Source organism: Garra rufa, chromosome 11 (assembly GCF_049309525.1).
Source record: "Garra rufa chromosome 11, GarRuf1.0, whole genome shotgun sequence".
Taxonomy (NCBI): domain Eukaryota; kingdom Metazoa; phylum Chordata; class Actinopteri; order Cypriniformes; family Cyprinidae; genus Garra; species Garra rufa.
Genome location: NC_133371.1, coordinates 36,830,268 through 36,853,076, shown reverse-complemented (window position 1 = coordinate 36,853,076; position 22,809 = coordinate 36,830,268). Strand labels below are relative to the sequence as shown.

General features: G+C 37.2%; 1 protein-coding gene across 1 annotated transcript; it reads left to right on the top strand.

The window, feature by feature from the left end:
• The first annotated feature begins 2,159 nt into the window (after window positions 1–2,159).
• Window positions 2,160–21,455, top strand: LOC141345339 (homeodomain-interacting protein kinase 2-like). Its single transcript, XM_073850201.1, has 9 exons — window positions 2,160–2,183; window positions 3,321–3,543; window positions 5,479–5,600; window positions 12,912–13,042; window positions 16,694–16,873; window positions 16,982–17,311; window positions 19,062–19,309; window positions 20,691–20,851; window positions 20,957–21,455. The coding sequence occupies exons 1-9, from the start codon at window positions 2,160–2,162 to the stop codon at window positions 21,416–21,418; spliced, it is 1,881 nt and encodes a 626-aa protein (XP_073706302.1). The 3' UTR covers window positions 21,419–21,455.
• Window positions 21,456–22,809: the final 1,354 nt, after the last annotated feature.

Here is a 22,809-nt window from a genome sequence, read left to right as displayed (position 1 = left end):
GAAAATGAAAAATGAAAAGCGCTGTACTGAATTCTCCCCTTACAAACCTTAATGAAAAGTCTATAATTACTAACGGTGGCATGAGATGAAACACTATTGCTTTGGTAACAGATGAAAGTAAATAACACTAGCCTCTATTAAACGAACAGGTTTTGATGGTGCATCAGCATTTAGGTACATCTTTTTGTCTATTGTGTTGTTCAATTTCGTCCATATCTTAGGAGAAATGACAGCCATTTTACATTAAAATCCATTCGTACCATCTATACCTATTAGTACTTGACACTTGATCTTGTGTTTCTGGGATTTTTGTGCCTTTTTATTGTCAGAGATAGTACAGGAAGATGTGGAAAGAAAGGGGCTCAAACCTACATATCTTATATCAGCTCCACTGCTCAACATTTTAATGTTGGAGCATGTACAATGACCACAAAACCATAGCTTAGACCATTTTTTCATTTTGGAAGGTCTGAATAGGCACATTAGATCATGTGTAGGCCAGACTCAAACCCACATTTCCCATATGAGCTCTGTGGCTCAGAATATTGATGCCAGAGCTTGTGCACTGACTGCTAAGCCATGATTCAGACCTTTTTTCAAGTTTTCAATTGGTGTATGGGAACAAAAGCAGGTCAGACTCAAAGCCGCATTTCTTTTATTAGCACCAAGGCTCAAGATTTTGATGTCTAGCATGTGCACAGACCCCTACGCCATAGCTCAGATCATTTACACAATTCTTTTAGTTTTGGAAGATCTGAATAGGTGCATGGGACCATGTATAGTCCAGACTCAAACCCAAATCCCCCAAATAAGCTCCAAAGCTCATGTTATAGCATGTGTGCTGACCACTAAGCCATAGCTCAGACCACTTTTTTGTTTGTTTGTTTTAGAAGTTCATAAGCAGACACATAGGATCATAATTAGGTTATGAATTGTCTTATATTTGGAAGTGTTGAATTGGAACATGGAAACAAAAGCAGGTCAGACTCAAACCCATATTTCTTATTTTAGCACCAAGGCTCAACATTTTGATGTCTTAACATGTGCACAGGCCACCAAGCCATAGCTCAGACCGTTTTTTTAGTTTTGGAAGATCTGAATAGGGCACAAGGCACCTTAAGCAGGCCAGATTCAAACCCACATTTCTTATATTAGCGCCAGGGCTTAACATTTTGATGTCTTGGTATGTTCACAGACTACTAAGCCATAGCTCAGACCATTTTTTAGTTGTGCAAGTTCTGAATAGGCAAACTGAACCAAAGCAAGCCAGACGCAACCCCACATTTCTTATATTAGCACCAAAGCTCAAACTTTTGATGTCTTAGTTTTTAGTTGAACCATGAATAGGCCAGACTCAAACCCAGAAATAAGCTCAAAATATCAATATTAGAGCATGTATGCTTACCACTAAGCCATAGCTCAGACCATTTTTTTTATTTTTGAAAATTCTAAACAGGCACATGGGATCATAAATAGTCTTATATTTGGAAGTTTTGAATTTGAAACATGGAAACAAAAGCAGGTGAGACTCAAACCCACATTTCTAATATTAGCACCAAGGCTCAAGATTATATTGTCTTAGCATGTGCACAGACTGTTAAGCCACAGCTCTGATCATTTTTTAATTTTGGAAGTTCTGAATAGGGTGCAAGGCACCATAAGCAGGCCAAATTCAAACCCACATTTCTTATATTAGCGCCAGGGATTAACATTTTGATGTTTTGGTATGTTTGCAGACTACTAAGCCATAGCTCAGACCATTTTTTAGTTGTGCAAGTTCTGAATAGGCAAACTGAACTAAAGCAGGCCAGACTCAAACCCACATTTCTTATATTAGCACCAAAGCTCAAAATTTTAATGTCTTAGCATGTTCGCAGACCCTTAAGCCATAGCTCAGACCATTTGCACATTTTTTTTTTTTTAGTTTTGGAAGACCTGAATGGGCACATGGGACCAGACTCAAACCCACATTTCTAATATTACCACCAAGACTCATGATTTTGATGTCTTGAATGTTCACAGACCGCTAAGCCACATCTTGCATAATTTTTTAGTTTTAAAAGTTCTGAATAGGGCACAAGGCACCATAAGCAGGCCAGACTCAACCCCACATTTTTGTTTTATATTAGCTCAAAGGCTCAAGATGTTGATGTCTTAGCATGTGCACAGACTACTATGACACAGTTTGGGCCATTTTTTTTTTATTTTGGAATTTCTGAATAGGGCGTATGGAATCATAGACAGGCCAGACTCAAACCCACGTTTTTTATATTAGCACCAAGGTACAAAATGTTGATGACTAAGTGTGTGCACAGACCGCTAAGCCATAGCTCTGACCATAGCTCAGCAGCTGGCCAGACTCACACTTTTCCCAATTGAGCTCCAAATCTCAAAATATTGATATTGGAGCATATACGCTGACTACCAAGCCATGGCTCGGATCTTCTTTTTCGTTTTGGGCAGAAATCACGCCCGTTCCCTCTCTCTGGCGATGTTACCGCACTCATATTTTTTTTTACTTCTGGCTATATTTTTTGTCTTGTGTTTTCATTATAGAGAGAGAGTGACTATGATGGAAGGACCTGCACAGTTCTTTTGAGAAGCACATTCGGTTCACCGTTCTAGATGGAGGAGAGGGAGTTCCCTCGTTCATCAAACCTCCTAGACGGCGCAAATTCCACATTGATAGATGAATAAACAGATGAATGTGCTGCAGTCAGGCCGGATTAAAAAGCACTGGAGGGGAAATCTAGTGCAGAAGCATTGAAGAACAGATTTTCTCTCCCCTCACCAGTTAGATCTGTGTGTATTTAATCATAGCTTTAGCGCAAAGAGGGATCATTATCTGCTGCTAATGAGCAAATTCAATGAGTTGAAGAGTCCTAGCATTGATGGAGACTGTAACACAAGAGCATTGATTGAAGCTCTCTCACCTCCTCTTTCCTCACGCTCAATAAGTCATTTTATAGAAAATGCCTCAACCCTAATGCTGTCTGCACACAATAGCAGCTAATAAAGCATTTTAGTTGAGTTGCAAAACAGTGTTGTGGTATTCGCTCTAAGTAATTACTCGAAATTTGACATGAGACATCCTTCCTGTGCTTGCTGCCTGCAGTTTTCATCGTCTAGCTGTTTTTTTTTTGTACATCCATCCCGTATTTCAAGAAATATTTTAAGAAGTTTGTTCATCATTTGCTATTATTTGAAATTTATAACACACCACATCCTTCATTGTTGATCCACCCAATCCCCACACCCACTTCCTCATGCTTTTGTTTGTTTGTCTTTGTTTGTACGTTTGATCCCATCGGTTCCTTTAGGCCACCAACCTGGCTCCCTCTTCCACCAGTGCCACCCTTTCCCTTACCAATCCTGATGTCTCCATACTAAATTACCAATCTGCACTCTACCAGCCTTCAGCGGCCCCCATGGCTGCCGTGGCCCCCAGGACCATGAACCTCCAACCCGGTGCACCACAACTCTGCGCCGCCCGACCCGATCCCTTCCAGCAAGCCCTTATCGTCTGCCCACCTGGCTTCCAAGGTGAGTGCTAATTTAAAGGGATAATTCACCCAAAAATGAAAATTCTGTAATTAATTACTCACCCTCATGTTATTTACTCGCCCAAAGGTCTTCAAACCTGTTTGCTGTTATTGTTTGTCTTTTTAAAGAATTTCAAAACATATGACGGCAGTTCATAGTATCTACTAAGACAAATAGTATTATAATAGTGGTTCATAAGACTGAGTCATAAAACAGATTTATGTGATTATCAGTGCCATCATGCACTTGTAAATATTTCACAGAATTTTTTGTGAAGATTTGAAAAATTTTTATACGAGTGTTTCCTAACAGAATTTTAACTTCTAACTGAGCTACAGTTGAAGTCAAAAGTATACATACCCCTTACTGAATCTGCAAAATGTAAATTATTTTACCAAAATAAGAGGGATCATACAAAATGCATGTTATTTTTTTTATTTAGTACTGATCTGAATAAGATATTTCACATAAAAGACATTTACATATAGTCCAGAAGAGAAAGTAATAGTTGAATTTATAAAAATTACCCATTTCAAAAGTTTATTCTTAATACTGTGTTGTTACCTGAATGATCAACAGCTGTGTTTTTTTTTTGTTTAGTGATAGTTGTTCATGAGTCCCTTGTTTGTCCTGAACAGTTAAACTACCCACTGTTTTTCAGAAAGGTCCTTCAGGTCCCACAGATTCTTAGTTTTTTTTTCAAAGAATATTTCAGGAAAGAATGAAGGAATCATTCTTTGGAATCAAGCTCACAAAATCATTCTGAATGATACATTTACAAATCAAAGTTCAAATTTGATTTGTTAACTGGTGTGACTCATTACAGTCAACACATTCAAGAAAAAGACCACCAGCACATAGCAAGCAGAATTTTGGTCTGTTTATCAAAAAAAGCTATCATGACTTCAGAAAACTTGAAATATGACGCATGAGTCATATGTACCACTTTTATGATGTTTTTGCAATCTGTTTGAGGTTTGAGCACCAGTCTACATTCATCTTGATTTCACTGAAGAAAGAAAATTGTCATACAATTCTTAATACTGTGTTATTACCTGAATTATCCACAGCTGTTTTTTTGTTTAGTGATAGTTGTTCATGAGTCCCTTGTATGTCTTGAACAGTTAAACTACCCGCTGTTCTTTAGAAAAAAATTTCGGGTCCTAGAAATGATTTGGTTTTTCAGAATTGTTGTGCATTTGAACCCTTTCCAACAGTGACTGTATGATTATAAGATCCATCTTTTCAAACTGAGGACAACTGAAGGACTCGTATGCAACTATTACAGAAGGTTCAAATGCTCACTGATGCTTCAGGTGGGAGCCGGGGGTGAAAACTTTTTGAATTTAAAGATCAGTGTAAATTTAATTGATTAATTGTCTTCTGGGAAACATGTAAGTAGCTTTAGAAGAGCAGTACTAAATGAAAAAATATGATATTTAGTCAACATATGAAAAATGTAAATCTTCATTCTGTTCAAAAGTTTATTACCCCTTGGATCTGAATGCATTGTGTTTCCTTCTGGAGCATTGGTGAGCATTTGAACCTTCCTTCTGTAATAGTTGCATATGTGTCCCTCAATGTGAAAAGATGGATCTCAAAATCATACAGTCATTGTAAACAAAAATTCTGAAAAACCAGCATGTGGGACCTGTAGAACAGCATGTGGTTTAACTGTTAAACAAAAAAGCCCAGCTGTAGATCATTCAGGTAACAACACAGTATTAAAAATCAAGTGTATGTAAACTATTATTTTCTTATGTGGATTATATGTAAACATTGTTTATGTGAATTATCTTATTCAGGTCAGTACTAAATCAAAAATAGCATGCATTTTGTATGAAAACAATGAACATTCTGCAAGGTGTATGTAAACTTTTGACTTCAAATGTATTTCTAGCATCTAATGGTGTTTTCCTTGTTATTTCTTCCCAGGTTTGCAAGCTTCACCCTCTAAACACACTGGCTACTCGGTGCGGATGGAGAATGCAGTTCCCATAGTAACACAGGCCCCCGGTGCCCAACCTCTACAGATCCAGCCGGGCCTTCTGACACAGGTATAGCCAGACATTGCCCCCATTGCCATAGCAATACAAAGCCACACTTCCTAAACTAATTACACCCCTCAGCCTCTCCCAAAATCTCAATTACATCCGCGTTTGGCTCCAACGAAGAGCAATTAGCATGACCTACTTTGTTTTAATGATATAAGTATAATTCACTTTCCCTTCAACAAAATCGAGAAGACATTCTCATTTCATGGCCAATAGATTAATTGAAGCTGGGTTGGATTTATCTCAGCATGCTCCGCTGTAGTGACCTGTCTTTCCCCACTGGAGATTTTACCCCACTGATGGTTTGCTGTCGTGCTTCTGCTAAAGTCCAGGCAACTGTGCCTTTTCCCTGGAGTTAGAGGAAGTCATGCTTTGATGAGCAAGACTGAGGTTGGCTTTAAATGAGGTCTGTGGATGCTGAGGGATTTGTCTACTCTCTGGAGCCGCAAGGCAAGGCCCAGACGGCTTTTAAATTTGAGACAGGGTGGCGAGGTTCAGAGCCGTTTAGCTAATTTGTAATTTATCCACAACACTTTTCAGTTTTGCTGAGCTGCACTCTTGTTGCTTTTTGAAGACTCGACTCAGCCAAAATTGCTAATTATTTACTCGCATTCATGTCATTCCAAAACATGTATGACTTATATGAAATGTAAAAAGTGAACTTTTGAGCAATATTCTGTTTTCACTTTTCAGTTTAATGAAAGTAAATGAGGACTGTGGCTGTGAAGCTTCAAACTGACAAGTGAGACACCATAAAAGTATCAAATAGTCCATGTGACTCATGCTGAATTTTCTGAAGCATTGGTGTAAGGAACAGACCATAATTTAAGTTGATTTTTAATGTCTCTAGCATGTTTATGAGAGAAACAGCAATATTTCAGCAAAGAATCAATGAAAAAAATCTTGAAATCTTGAATTAAATCAATAGGTCGGTTGATCTGCTTCACAAAATAATTCTGAATGATATCTTCACAAATCAAAGATCAAATTTGACCCTGAATGAGTCACGGCAGTTAATAGCTCATTCGAAGAAAAGACCATCAGTGAATAACAAACTAAATTTTGGTCTGTTTATCACAAAAAGCTATCATATGACTTTAGAAAACTTGAAATATGACGCATGAGTCATATGTACCACTTTTATAATGTTTTTACAGTTTGTTTGAAGTTTGAAAGCTCCAGTCTCCATTCATCTTTATTCCACTGAAGAAAGAATGTCATACAAAGAAAGTCATACAATAATGAAATGACATTGTAGTCTACAGATACTGAAAACTAAACTATATGTTTGTTTGTTTTTTTACTTTTAAAATAAGATCGTTATGGAAGCCCGTTTCCATCACTGTATAAAAAATACAATAAAAAACATAATTGCGACTTTTTATCTCACAATTTGGACTGTTTTTCTTGCAATTGCAAGTTTACAGTCCGAACTGCCAGATATAAACTCGCAATTGAGAGAAAAAAGTCAGAATTGTGAGACAAACTTGCGATTATGAGAAAAAGTCAGAATTGCATGTTTTTATCTGACAATTCTGTCTTTATTTCTCACAATTGTGAGTTTAAATCCCACTATTCTGACTTAACTCACAACTGTGAGACAAAAGTCAGTATTGTGAGATATAAACTCGCAATTGAGAGAAAAAAAGTCAGATTTGCAAGATGAAAGTCAGTATTGTGAGATATAAACTCACATTTGCAAGGGAAAAAATCAGAATTGCTAGAAAAAAGTCAGTATTGTGAGATACAAACTGACATTTGGGAGAAAAAAGTCAGAATTGCAAGAAAAAGTCAGAATTGTGAGATGTTAACTCGCAATTGTGAGGAAAAAAGTCAGAATTGCAAGAAAAAAGTCAGAATTGTAAGATACAAACTGACACTTAGGAGAAAAACTCAGAATTGCAAGAAAAAGTCAGAATTGTGAGATGTTAACTCGCAATTGTGAGGAAAAAAGTCAGAATTGCAAGAAAAAGTCAGAATTGTGAGATATAAACTCGCAATTGTGAGGAAAAAAGTCAGAATTGCAAGAAAAAGTCAGAATTGTGAGATGTAAACTCGCAATTGTGAGGAAAAAACTCAGAATTGCAAGAAAAAAGTCAGAATTGTACAAACTGACATTTAGGAGAAAAACTCAGAATTGCAAGAAAAAAGTCAGAATTGTACAAACTGACATTTAGGAGAAAAACTCAGAATTGCAAGAAAAAAGTCAGAATTGTACAAACTGACATTTAGGAGAAAAACTCAGAATTGCAAGAAAACAAGTCAGAATTGCAAGAAAAAAATCAGAATTGTGAGATACAAACTCACATTTGAAAAAAAAAAATCAGAATTGTGAGATATAAACTTCCAATTGTAAGAAAAAAGCCAGAATTGCAAGAAAAAAAGTCAGAATAGCATAGGTTGTAATATAAATGTAATTCGTCTGCACACTTTTTCAGTATTGCTGAGCTTTGCTTGTGTTACCCGACTGCTTAAGTACTGTAATGCATCTTCATTGCTCCTCATGTTCAGGAAAACCCGTGCATAAATTCCACGGGTGATTATTGGAGCGCTGCATTGGGAAAGGAGGATGGGGATGGAGATACTTGATCATCACTACTCCAGGGCCTCAACCACCCATTCTCCCCCCTTCAACCCAATCAGCCAGACCACATCGCTCCTGGTGCCAGTGGAGCGGGTTTCTAGAAGGCCTCGGCCTTTATCTGGAACAGGAATGCAGAAAATGCGAAAACAATTGGCGTGAGAGCGGCGGTGCTTTCAGAGCCCCAGGGGTGACAAAAGGCTTTCACCCCACGAGGGCAGAAAAGCTGTTAGGGGGTAGTTGCAGAGATGGCCTTGCATGGAAAACTCTACTCTTATCTGGGTTAGCGTTCCAGGCCAGACGGTACAATTACACAACCCAACCCAGAGTGAGAAAGGAGGATGCAAAGTGTCAGGAATGTAGGCAAAGGGCTTTGGGGACATAGCTCTGATGAAATTATTCGTGCCACTGTTGTCATGGGTGGAAAAAGCATGTAGAGGTGTTGAGACATACTCAAAGTATGCACTTTTAGGCGTTGTGCAACAGGCAAAATTAAATTTGGGTGCTAACTGATAGTGTAAGCATTTATTTTTCTTTCTTCCTTTCTTTTTTCAAGTACAGTGTAGGTTTCAGAAAAAAATTGTTTTCTTAGGTCAGTTTTAAAGTGTATATTTTATTTTATTTTATTTTGTTTTGCTAAAATAAAAAGTGTTAAACATCCTAAGTTCTGTCAGGTCAGCTGTAAAGGCTTTTTTTCTTTCTTTCTTTCTTTCTGCTAAAGTACTATGTCAGTTTTCTTTGGTCAGTTTTAAAGTTTTTTTTTTTTTTATTAAACCTTACCTATAAAATATAAAATAAAAATAAAAAAAATTCTTAATTTTCTTTACCTTATTTTTTTTATTTCTTTACATTATAGATTTAATTTTATATATTTTGCTGAATAAAATGAAGAACAAATAAAAATATATTAAGTTCTAGTTTTTCTCATGTCAGCTGTAAACATTTATTCATTTATTCTTTGTTTGTTTCATTCTTTCTTTCTTTCTTTCTTTCTTTCTTTCTGTCAAAAAAACTTTTCTTAGGTTTTCATTTTATCATTTTATTTTATTTTGTTGAAATAAAAAAGGTTAGTTTCAAAATTTATTTTATTTTATCTTGCTGAAATAAAAAGGATCGTTTTAAATGTTGCTTTGTTTTATTTTATTTAAAAATGTGTCAAAAACAAGTTGTCAGGTCCATTATAAAGATTTATTTGAGATGAAGTTCCAGTTTTTCCTGTCAGCTATAAACATTTATTTATTCTTTGTTTCTTTCTTTCTGTCAAAAAAGCTCAGTTTTAAAGATTCTATTTTAATTTAATTTAAAAATGTGTCAAAAACAGTTAGATCAGTTATAAAGATTTTGATTTTATTTTGTTTATTTATTTTGCTGAAATAAAAAAGGAAAAACAAAAAAGTTATAGTTTTCTCGTATCAGCTGTATGTCAACATGTTTATTCTTTTTTTCTTTTATTTATTCAGTTTATTTTACTTTGAGGCTAAATTAATAAAATAATGATAATATAACATAATTCATGATTTAAAATATTTGTAATAAAAAGAACATTATTTTTAATAAAACTGATAAAACAAATTAACAACACAGGATGATTATAGTTTGTTATCGCTCTAACAATATCAGTCCAATGGACTTCAGAATGTTGACCTTAAATATCTGGAATTCCAGGAAAAAAATACCAGGACTGACTTCTCTTACAATGCTAAATGCATAATCGTAGCCTTTCAAACATCATGAAAGCATTTTTTACTCTTTCCCCATCGCTCTCCCTTATTTGTGCGAGTGCTGTGGCCCATACTGATGGACTGGTAAATAGATGTGCAAAGGGTATTAAAGAAACAATTCATTAGTTGTACATTAAACTGCTAATCAATAAAGCTGCATTAAACTATTAGAGCTGCAGAGGCTCTTCTTCAAGCTCACATCTATGGGCAAATTATGCCTGGCGCTCCCCGCACTCCTCACCCACCATACAAAGCAGCTCCTCACAAAGCCTCTGAATGGGGCCCCTGAATTTAATTAAAGTCGGAGCTGATTTGGAAAATGTCTAACACATCAGCGCACTGCCTTGGAGATGCCACATCTCTTTATTAAGGCAGGGTCTTATCTTTTTATAGGCGGGAGCCAAGGCCGTACGCAGTATGCAGGGCCCCATCTGAGGCCGTCATCTAGATACCGATGCCAGGGAATCGAGGGAGGGAAATGAATGAAGTTCCAACCAAAGTGGCACAAGCTTTTTGTTATTCCGGAGGGAGATCTTTTATGCTGTCCATAATTTGCTGCTTCTGCTCACATCTTCATTTTCAGACCAAGAGAATAATTAATTTAGAAGATGGATGGGCAGTAAAATTGTTTATAATGTATCTGTTCTGTTCATACTTGGCTAAAACAATTTCATTATACGATGTCTCTTGAATCTAGGCCCGAACGCTGACGCTACTGTGTCTTAAATAGCTAAATGACCCCTTTGGTGGTTGTTTGGCACAGTTTAGCACTTACTAGCGGTCATTCCTCTAAATAGCCGTATCCTTTTTCTCCTCTCTCTAAATATGTGGATGCAGTACCCTGGCCTGTTTAGCTAAGCTCCAGCCCTGTCATTTGATGTGCCAGGTTATAGGGTCTTCTCACTGATGCCTATTGACCCTTCGCAAACAGCTTGATTGATAGGGGATCTGACCAATCATAACGCAGAATCTACCATTTTGTCTGACAAACAATTCAGACAGGAGAGTAGAATAACTTCCAGATTAATTGTCCAGGTAATTTACTCACCCCCTTGTCATCCAAGATCTTCATGTCTTTCTTTCTTCAGTCGTAAAGAAATTGATTTTGAGATTTGTCTCCATATAGTGGACTTCTAAGCTTCCCCCTAGTTTGAACTTCCAAAATGCAGTTTAAATTAGGCTTCAAAGGGCTCTAACCGATCCCAGCAGAGGAAGAAGAGTCTCATCTAGCGAAACGAACGGTTATTTTCTCAAAAAATTGTCAATTTATATACTTTCTAACCTTAAATGCTTGTCTTGTCTAGCTCTGCATGTACTCTGTGTATTCCAGTTCATTGAAAACGCCCTACATCGCTGCAGAAGTAAATGTGCAAAGAACATAAAATGCCCTTTGCAAAAAAGTTAAAACAGCCATGTAGGACGATTTTGAACTGGAATACACAGAGTCAGTGGCATACCGCACATCTTAGAGGCCCCCCCGCAAAAAACGAGATGGGGCCCCTCCCACCAGCAGTGATGTCATGCTTGAAAATTTATTGTGCACCTGAGTGCGTCTCTCCCATTTACATAACTGATTTTTCAGTAATGAATGTGGTGAATTATCTTCGCACTGATGCATTTGACGTTATTATTAATAGCATATATCATATAATGTGCGTATTTGATTGCTTTTCAATCAGACTGAAATCCATGCAGGAATAAATATTTAGTCTATATTTATATTGTTGCAAGCGCGGGCATTCTCAATACTTAGAAGAGCTAAATTGGACAGTCTTTCTTGTAACATTGTGCTCCGGAGAAATGTCTTGGTCATTTAAATTTCGAAAACGAACGATAATTGTATGGAAAAAGTCTGGTGACAAGTCGTCAGTGAACTCCAGACAGGTCATTGTCAGAGAAGCGCAGCAGCGGACCAGAGCACAAAAGCATATAACTATATTTCACTTAAATCATTAACAGATTAACAAAAGAAAAGGAGAAAAATGTGCTGAGTTTCGATTCATTCGCGTTTAAAGCGTTTTAAAGTTTTTTCTTTCGTTTAAAACATTTGGCCAAAATCTAGAAAAGATGATGCTGTGGCTATGACTAAGCGCAAGGAAGGTTACCAGATCAAAACTCCCTTTGTTTTTTTCAGATAATTTTTTCCGTTTTAAACCCTGCTTAAAGCATACACAGCCCCACACATGACATGCAGGGGAAAAATAAATCGTCCGCACGAATTTGTATTTTCTCGAATTTCTAAATTGTCCATGACATTACTAAATCGTAACCAGGATTTAGTTCAATCAAATCAACAAACAAATTATTATATTGTGCACTCAATTTACTTAATACAAAGGAAAGAGTTAGGCCTAAATTGTGCATACGATTTAGTAAAACTAGGGAGCGAAATATACTATTGTGCGCACGCTTTAAATTTTCCCCCTGGGGCACCGTAAGCCACTTTAAGCGTAAACATATCCTCTTTGAGTACGGCGTGTTTGTCTTAGAATTATAGTGTTCATGAAAAGTAAAATATGAGAAAAATGTTTTTCCCCGGTTGTTATTATAGAACATTAAACTCGCTCCACTGCACTACCTTTGCGCTCACGTCTTGCGTCTTTTGCAGCGTCTCGAAGCACTGCCTTTTAGAATGTCCTGCGACGGGGTCGGGGCCCCCACGCACCGCGGGGGTGTCCCGTAAGCCGCTGCACAGAGTGTAGAGAACACCTATCTTCCTCGGCTGGGATCATTTAGAGCCCTTTGAAGCTAAATTTAAACTCCATTTCAAGTTCAATCTCGTGGGCACCATAGAAGTCCACTATATGGAGAGAAAGCCTGAAATGTTTTCCTCAGAAAACATCATTTCTTTAGAATTGAAGAAAGAAAGACATGAACATCTTGGATGACAAGGGGATGAGTAAATTGTCTGGAAATGTTTGTTCTGGAAGTGAACTCCTCCTTTAACTATCTGTAAATTTACGTAAGTTCTGTATGCTAACCCTGTTTTTTCCCTTTATCCTCACTCTACAGCAGGCCTGGCCGTCTGGTACTCAACAGATTCTCCTTCCGCCGGCGTGGCAGCAGCTCACACACACCTCCGTTCAACACGCCACCGTCATCCCCGACTCCATGACCAGCTCGCAGCCTCTGGCCAACTGGAGGTGAGAAACCGTCATGCCGTCACTGCTAAAGAGGACTGTTGTGTTTGCTACAGTACATAGGGCAGCCCATTTATTCTTAGGCCATTAGTGTTTATCTTTTTGGATGTCAAAACACTTTTTTCCTGTGCTAACCTGAAGGCGTAGTTCACCCAAAAATGAAAATTCTGTCATTAATTACTCACCCTCATGTCGTTCCAAACCTGTAAGACTTTTGTTCATCTTCAGAACTCAAATCAAGATATTTTTGATGACATCTGAGAGCTTTCCGACCCAGTCAGCTACAGCACACACATACGTCGTGGTTCTCCTGTGCATGCTTGTCAAAGACTGACACAGAAGAGAAGTAGTAGTTATTTTTGTTATCTTTGCACACAAAAAGTATTTTCGTAGCTTCATAAGATTACAACTGAACCACTGATGTCAGATGGACTATTTTAACAATGTCCTTACTTAACGTGTCAGTTGTGTTGCTGTCTATGCAGAGTCAGAAAGCTCTCGGATTTGATCAAAATTATCTTAATTTGTGTTCTGAAGATGAGGGTCTTACTGGTTTGGAATGATATGAGGGTGAGTAATTAATGACAGAATTGTCATTTTTGTGTGAACTAACCCAGTAAGTGTACTGCTCTAGTAACACACTGTTGTACCCATAAAGGTACAATTGTTGCTATTTTTTTCTTACAGTGTAGGTTGATTTCCCAGTAAAGTCTTAATACAGTGGTGCTTTCAAAACATTGCTCTTTTGGAGGTATCCTGACCCCTTTGACATTTGTCTCAACCAATGATGTGAGTTTGAGGGCAAGATCATTGGCAGATAGGGAGCATTTGAGAAACCATAGTTGCTTTTGCAATAGTTTGCAACAGAGGTCTGAGTTATACTCCAGGAACCTAACCAACCAGCTATATAAGGTGAATCACAACATTAAAACTTTGATTTGAAGCAAAAAATGACAAAGTGTTTGACAGAAGACCGTAGTGCTATAATGTGATATTTTGGCACAATTTGATTTGATGCGCTTACAGTTTTACTCAAAGGTTTATATACACCTTGCAGAATCTGCAAAATGTTAATTGTTTTACAAAATTATGAGGGATCATACTAAACTTTGGTGAAAACATTTTGAATTTGAAGTTCAAGGTAAACTTAACTTGTTTTGTCTTTTGGGAAACATGTAAGTAGCTTTTGAAGGGCTGTACTAAATGAAAACAATATGATATTTCGGCAAAATAAGAATGTACACATCTTCATTCCATTGGAAAGTTTTCACCCCCGGTTCATAATGCATTGTTTTTCTTTCTGAAACATCCCCTCAGTTGTCCTCAGTGTGAAAAGATGGATCTCAAAATCATACAGTCATTGTTGGAAAAGGTTCAAACACAAATTCTTTGGTTTTTCAGCATTTTTGTGAGACAGGCAGTTTAACTGTTCAGGACAAACAAGGGACTCATGAATAACTATCACTTAAAAAAAAGCTGTGGATCATTCAGGTATCAACACAGTATTAAGAATCAAGTGTATGTAAATTTTGAACAAGGTAATTTTTATAAATTTTAAGTATTATTTTCTCTTGTGGACTATATGTAATGTCTGTTATGTGAAATATCTTATTCAGGTCCGTCCTAAATAATTATCCCCTTACTTTGGTTAAATAATTAACAATTTGCAGTGTCTGCAAGGTGTATGTAAACTTTTGACTTCAATTGTATCTGATTGGTGGAGATTTCTGTGCAGAATTATGGATAATGTCTTTTTTTTCTGCTGTCGAATATGATTATTTCAAAATTAAATTGAAATAATGTGGCCTGATGGCTTTAACAAAAGCATTTAATATTAAATAACAACCTCATAGCTCACAGTAGGACTGTTTTAAAAGTTTATAAGTTATCCTTCAAAATCAATTTCTCCCAATGGTGAAAATGAATGACTTTTACTTCTGAAAAGTCAACTGTTTCACTCTATTCTATTTAGATGTTAGTGCTAGAAGCTTTTATTTTAAGTTTGTTTTATTTAGCTGGAGAGATCTGGTACAATTTCATTATGTTTAATAGGGACTCCATTAGCATTTTAAAATCAATTATATCCTCAACATACCATGCTGATTATAAACAGGTCGTGTGGAACTCAACCAATCTATTTTAAGATCTCACGACTGGTGATCCATATATTTCACGGCAGTTCGGTACTGCAACGCTGGGTTTTAATAATCTCCTAGATTATGAACTAAGCAGATTGAATTATCTAGGTTGCTTAATCTGCAAATGCACCTACAAAGCCAACATGCGTTTGAATTATTCATTTGAAATGAGTCTGATACTCATTATATTCTGGATTCGTTTAGAATTCATGTGGGTTTCTTGTATTAGAACAGTGAGTGCAGGAGCATGTCTCTGGCTAGGACAGGGTAATAGAGCCAGGTTGTGCTGTCCTGCATGAGGGGAACGTATTACAGATGAACTTGGGCTGATTTCTGCAGATCATCACATCTGTGCCTTAAGCTCAGCCCGGAGGGTTTGGTAGTCCCAAGCCGGTCCGGTTGGAAAAGTGTCACACTTTTACTGCAGAGAAAGGAATTTCTCCTGTGAGATCTTATGCTGTTCTCTGCTCTCCGGCTGTTTGCTGCAGTCACTGTTGCCCCCTCTGGCCAAATGCTGCATTGCATTTATTCTTCATTTAGATACAGTTTTAGTTGATGATTTAAGAGTTACTTACAGATATCAGAATGTTAAACAAAATAAGTTTTTGTTCCTATGTATGAAGTGTTTAATTCTAGCAAGTAGTGTTGTGGCATATCAAAATATTTTGTCAAAAAAGGGAAAAAGGCAAAAGTGGGATGTATTAAAAAAAATCCAGTATTTTGTAAATATTGTAACAAAACTTTTAAACTTACAGTTGAAGTCAAATGTTTACATACACCTTGAAGATTATCCAAAATGTTAATTATTTTACCAAAATAAGAGGGATCATACAAAATGCATGTTATTTTTGATTTAGTACTTACCTGCATAAGATATTTCACATTAAAGATATTTACATTTAGTCCACAATAGAAAATAATTGTTGAATTTATAAAAATGACTCCGTTCAAAAGTTTACATGCCCTTGATTTTTAATACTGTCTTGTTTCCTGTATGATCCACAGCTGAGGGACTCAAATGCAACTTTTCAGTATTTTTGTGTGTTTGAACCCTTTGTAACAATGACTGTATGATTTTGAGATCCATCTTTTCACACTGAGGACAACTGAGGGACTCATATGCAACTATTACAGAAGGCTCAAACGCTCACTGACGCTCCAGAAGGGAAAACGATGCATTAAGAGCCAGGGGGTGAAAACTTTTGAACAGAATGAAGATGTGTACATTTTTCTTATTTTGCCTTAATATTTTTTTTTATCATTTAGTACTGACCTAGTACTGAGTTCAATTTAACCTGATCTTTAAATTCTAAAAGTTTTCACCCCCCAGCTCTTAATGCATCGTGTTAAAATGCTGAAAAATCAGCTTTGCCATAACATGAATAAATTACATTTTAAAATATATTGCAATAGAAAACAGTATTTTTTATATACAAAAAATATTACCAATCCAAAACTTTTGAGCAGTAGTGTAGTCTTTAAAGCTCATACTTTAATTATGCTTGTTTTGTTTCAGGAATTCACATCCCCATGGCAGCCATTACAATCCCATTATGCAACAGCCAGCCTTACTGGCAGGTCACGTCGCCCTGCCCTCCCAGCAACCTCTCAATGTGGGTGTGGCTCATGTCATGAGACAGCCATCAAACAACAGCTCCTCCTCCAAAAAGAACAAGCAGCACCAGATGAACAACAGGTCAGACAACACTTATTAAAAATGCTAAAATGATGCCATCATGTCAAATATGATTTCATGTCCAAAAACCTTTAAAGTAGTACTGATGTGAGCCTGATTCTTTCTCAGGAACGTGTCAGCATACGACGTGTCCTCCACCCAGCCGGTGACGTCACCCCAACGCTCCAAACGAGTGAAGGAGAACACCCCTCCTCGGTGCGCCGTGGTTCAGAACGGCCCGTCCTCAACCTGCATCCCATCACAGACCTGCGGTGGTGGTGGAGGAGGAGGGTGGGGAGGCGAGCAGGCATGTAGCACCACTCGAGACCACCACGCTCAACACAACCCACCACGCCAAACCATCGTCATCCCCGACACCCCCAGCCCGGCTGTCAGCATCATCACCATCAGCAGCGACACGGATGAGGAGGACGACCTTAAACAGCCCAATAACACCAGGTCAGAAAAATAGGACGTGCGATTTCAGTACATGTGACACATTTTTGGAGCGAAAGAGGGAAATAATGTAGGACGGGGCTTGATTTTATCCATCAGGATTGCGTTTATATTAGGATGTAATATTATTGCTTAATATTTTTCTGTCTGTGCAGGCTCGGTTATGTCAAAATCATTTCAGAAGCGGAGGGAAGTTATTACAGTTTGATGAAAGATTATAGACACTATTTGTTTTCTGTGGAATAACCGATGAATTGTGTGCAAAAAGACCAGAGACGTTTATTGAGAAGATAAATGGGGTCAATTTTAAGTTTTAAATGCCTATTCGGCTCAGAGAAAATACCGGATAATGCCTTGGAAATGACTTTGGCGGTCTTGGGAGTTGACCTAACAAATATGACATTGTGAAGTATCGTTACACAAAACATTTGTTAAATGTTATTCATATTGTGTATACACTGTAAAAATTATTATGATTATAACAGTATAAGACTACGGTAAAAACCTGTGAACTGGTTAATGGTACGTTCCCTTACTGTATACAGAGAATAACTGTATTAAATGGGACATTTCATGTAAAATACTGTTAAATTAACATTTTTTCAAAGTGAAAAAAAGAGCAAATCATCCTATACATTGGGAAAAAGTTCACTTCCAGAATTCCCTGTTAAAGGGATAGTTCGCCCAAAACTAAAAATTCTGTCATTAATTACTCCAAACCTGTAAGACCTTCGTTCATTTTCAGGTTTCATCAAAAATATCTTTATTTGTGTTCTGAAGATGAACGAAGGTCTTAATTTTGGAACAACTTGAGCGTGAGTAAAAATAATGACAGAATTTTAGGTTTTGGTGTTCTTCAGAAAAATCCTTCAGGTCCCACAAACGTTCACCATTTTTGTGTATTTGAACCTTTTCCAACAATCACTGTATGATTTTGAGATCCATCTTTTCACGCTGAGTACAACCGAGAGACTGCAACTATTACAGAAGATTCAAACGCTCACTGATGCTTCAGAAGGAAAAAAAAAAAACTATGCATTTTAAGAGACGGGGGTGAAAACTTTTGAGCGGAATGAGGACGTGTAGATTTTTCTTATTTTGCATAAATATCATATTTTTCTTCATTTAGTACTGCCTTTCAGAAGCTTCAGAAGATACTTGCATGTTTCCCAGAAGACCAAATAAGTTAAATTTACCCTGATCTTCAAATTCCAAAAGTTTTCCTTGTGCATCAGTGTGCGTTTGAACCTTCTGTGATAGTTGCATATGAGTCCCTCAGTTGTCCTCAGTGTCCAAAGATGGGTCTCAAAATCATACAGTCATTGTTGGAAATGGTTCAAAAACAAAAATGCTGAAAAACCAAAGGATTTGCAGGACCTGAAGGATTTTTTTGAAGAACAATGGGCAGTTTAACTGTTCAGGACAAACAATGGACTCATAAACAACTATGAATAAACAAAAATAAACACAGCTGTGGTTCAGTCAGGTAACAACACAGTATTAAGAATCAAGTGTATGTAAACTTTTGAACAGGGTCATTTTTATAAATTTCCTCTTGTGAACTATATGTAAACGTCTTTTATGTGAAATATCTTATTCAGGTCAGTACTAAATAAACATTAACATGCATTTTGTATGATCCCTCTTATTTAGGTCAAATAATTAACATTTTGTAGATTCTGCAAGGTGTATGTAAACTTTTGACCTTAACTGTAGTTGAGTTCCTAACCTTCCTGTTTTGTCTTCTCAACAGCACGTCATCCAAACAGAGGAAGAATGTGATCAGCTGTGTGACGGTCCATGACTCTCCTGACTCTGACTCCAGCAATACCAGCCCGTACGCTGTGGAGTCGAGGCCTAACGGCTCCAACGCCAACGGCTACGACTCCAAAGTAGCTGTCCTGGACAACTACAGCAACGGGAACCCCCGCACCATCATCATCCCCCCACTGAAGAGCCAGAGCGGCGAGAACCTGGGAGAGTGTGACAGACTCCTGCCTGGTGAGACAGGGGAAGGGCTGATAAGATGACAGAGAAAAAGGGACACCTGGCAGAGCCTGAATCACGCATCAATTTAAACTGACAATTCACTGACAGCCTCTGATACGCAGTGTAGATTTATTTAGTAGATTTATGTGGCATTTCAAAATCTATGGGCAATAAAAACAGCTTAGAGAGGTGATTTTAAACAACTCAGATTTGTTCAAAATTGTCAGAAGGTATTTTATGACAAGGCAAGCTTAAGTGTGATCAGCAGTACTGTTAGTGTGCAGCTTTCTGGAATACTAATTGATTCTAATTAGTCAATCGTATTTATTACAGTTTGTATAATGGCTGCTAATTTATATTAGATATAGGCAATTGATTTCCTACATAGATGTGCTAATTTCATGTCTATTTTTCCAGTCTGTTATCTCTTTCTTGTTACAAATACATTTTGAAAATATTGATTTTGTGTTAAAATAATTTTTTTTTTTTTCCAAATATATCATTATTTTTCAGCATTTATTTATCATAATATAATCAATATTCCAAACATTTTTTTTATTAATTGAACAGTATTGTAATATAAAAAATATATATATTTTTATTCATATTCATCGATTCATTCAGTCTGAGATCCTTTTTGTTACATAAGTACATTTTAAATAAAATGTTGAAAATATTGATTTTATTGTTAAAATAATTTTTCCAATATTTTCAAAATTTTTTCCAAATTTGTTTATTTATTATTTTTAAAAATTCCAATTTAATTTAACACAATAAATCAATCAATCACAAAATAAGCAATATTTACAACAATTTTCCAACATTTATTAATTTATTTAACACAATATGAAGAATTTGTTACACACTATAAATAATATAAAAAAAATATTTTTTGTTCTTATTAATTCATTATCACAATATAATCAATATTCATACATAACCGTGTTAATTTCATGTCTCTTTTTCCGTCTGTGATCTCTCTCTTGTCACATAATAAATACAAATGATACATTTTTTAAAAATATTATTCTAATATTTTCAGCAATTTCTCCAAATGTATTTTTATTTTAATATTTTTTATTTATTTAACCATTTTAACACAAGAAATCAATCAATATTTCCAACCATTTTTTAAACATTAATTAATTAATTCATTCATTAATTTATTAATTTTACACAATACAAACCATTTTTGAACATTAACATTTTTTGTTTGTATTTATTTAAAAAAAATTATATAACCAGTATTATTTCCAAATTTATTTTTTCATTTTTATGCAACACAAAATAATTATCTGTCTATCTATCTGTCTGTCTGTCTGTCTGTATCACAACATAATCAATATCCAGACAATTATTTCTCTTTTTTTACATATTTTATCAATTCCAACAGACGTGGTGAACCACCAGAACTCCACCTACAAGTTCAAAACCTCCAATGGGGGCCTGCCCGGCAACAACCACTCTTCGGGAGGCATGGTCGGAGGTGGGCCATACCGGCAGCAGCGGACTGGGCCACACCCCTTTCAGCAGCAGCCTCTAAATCTCAGCCAGGTATTTTACTCACACATTTCATACCTGGTTCTTACTTCATATATATATATATATATATATATATATATATACACAAAAGTAATACGGCAATATCCCCTCATCTAGGCCCAGCAGCACATGGCAGTCGAGCGCAACGGAGGTCACCGGCGACAGCAGGCCTACATCACCCCCACTATGGCCACCCAGGCTCAATACTCCTTCCACAACAGCCCCACCCACACAGCAAACGTTCATCCCCACTTGACTGCTCCTCATCTCCCCGGGCAGCCACACCTGTATACCTACACTGCCCCCACAGCCCTAGGCTCCACCGGGACGGTGGCCCACCTGGTCGCCTCGCAGGGTTCAGCCCGTCACGCAGTCCAGCACGCCAGCTACCCGCCGGGCATCGTCCACCAGGTGCCTGTCAGCATGGGCCACCGAGTGCTGCCATCACCTACTCTGCACCACGGCCAGTACCAGGCCCAATTTGCGCACCAGACCTACATCAGCGCTTCTCCTGCCTCCACTGTCTACACTGGATACCCGCTGAGCCCCACCAAGATGAACCAGTACCCTTACCTCTAAAGCTGAAACACTGGAGCCCAGCCAATCGCTGCTTACCATTTCCTTATCCCACCTAGAGACAGAGAAATGCTGAAGCCTATCGACCCTTAACCCCATCCCCTTGATCCTTTCATGCTTACACTTGAAGACAATGAAGACGCCGATGGATAGAGGAAGTGTACTCTCGGAGGGAACAGAAGGGTACTTAGGAGTTTTGCTCTTTTTTTATTTTATTTTTTATTTTATTTTTTTAGATGAGTTTCATTTCGCCTTCTCAAAAGGGCCAGTTAATGTTTTATTTCATGATCTGGAGGTTGTTTCTTTTAAAACAGAAGAAGGAGTTACTTAGTTTCTTTTACAACAAGGTCTCATCAACAGGCCGTTTGGGAGAGACAGAGTTTCGTTCGACGGAGGAGGTTTTGTTTGCTTTTCCCTTTCTTGAATTCATTCACCGACTGTTGAGCCGAGGTCACGACGTGGATGTTTTGAATTCCTACGAGAATAATTTTTTTTGGATAAGGTGAAATACGGATATCTGCTGCTCTTCAAAGATTAAAAAAAACATAACGATGGCCTTGAACTGTCTTAAACGTTTCCAAATTAGACGCGGCGAGCGGTATCGTGCATATTCCGCCGCGCTCTCCGACACAAAACACCTGGAGGAATCTTCTGGAAATAGGACGACAAAACTTTCTAGTGTATTTATAGACTCTGTTTGTGTTCACATTTAGAAAAAGAAAATACGTTTGTCATACCGTAGAACATTAGCTGGGCCCCTCTTTGTAGAATGTAGCAGTCTGCACCCATTGATTTCATGAAGAACCTTTCTGATACCAATAGATTCTTGTTTTTCCTCTTTCAATGTGATTGCACAAAGTGGTTACAATAACATAGGCATGTTCAACACGGTAGTCGGTCGTGCGTTTGCGTGCATGCGTGCGCTCGGCGCATCTGTGCGACATATTCCTCCACAGTCTTAGGTTTATCATTGTTACCTCGTAGTGCCTTACATATATTACGACAGTTTACTTGGCTGGAAACCCTCTAGAACCAGATGCTAGTCAGAGAGTTGGCTCCTAGGTTGAACATCTTCAATCAAGCTGTTTCGTGTTTTTAAGTTCCAGGTTATTTAAATGCTTCTCGTTTAGCGTGCATGAGGTCTTTTACATCTAAAAATACGTACTTGCCTGGGGTAACGAACCAAAGTCATCATTTAAAAGTAAGTAAATTTTCGTTCTGGATAGTAGTGGATATTATTATAAATAGTGTATTTACTGTACATACCGTAGCTATGCGTTTTCGTATATCACTGATTTTAGTCTACATATGTCATAAAGGAAAGGAGAAATATTTCAAAACTTAATAAAAGGGAGACTTTTATTGGGAATTGGGAAAAGCCAAGTATCGTTCAA

Excerpts from the sequence above, each read along its gene's own strand:
- LOC141345339 (XM_073850201.1), top strand. The coding sequence starts at position 2,160 with ATGTGCACAGACTACTATGACACA. Across the intron at positions 17,312-19,061 it reads AAACAGCCCAATAACACCAG|CACGTCATCCAAACAGAGGA; the intron begins GTCAGAAAAATA and ends TCTTCTCAACAG. Across the intron at positions 20,852-20,956 it reads AGCCTCTAAATCTCAGCCAG|GCCCAGCAGCACATGGCAGT; the intron begins GTATTTTACTCA and ends CCCCTCATCTAG.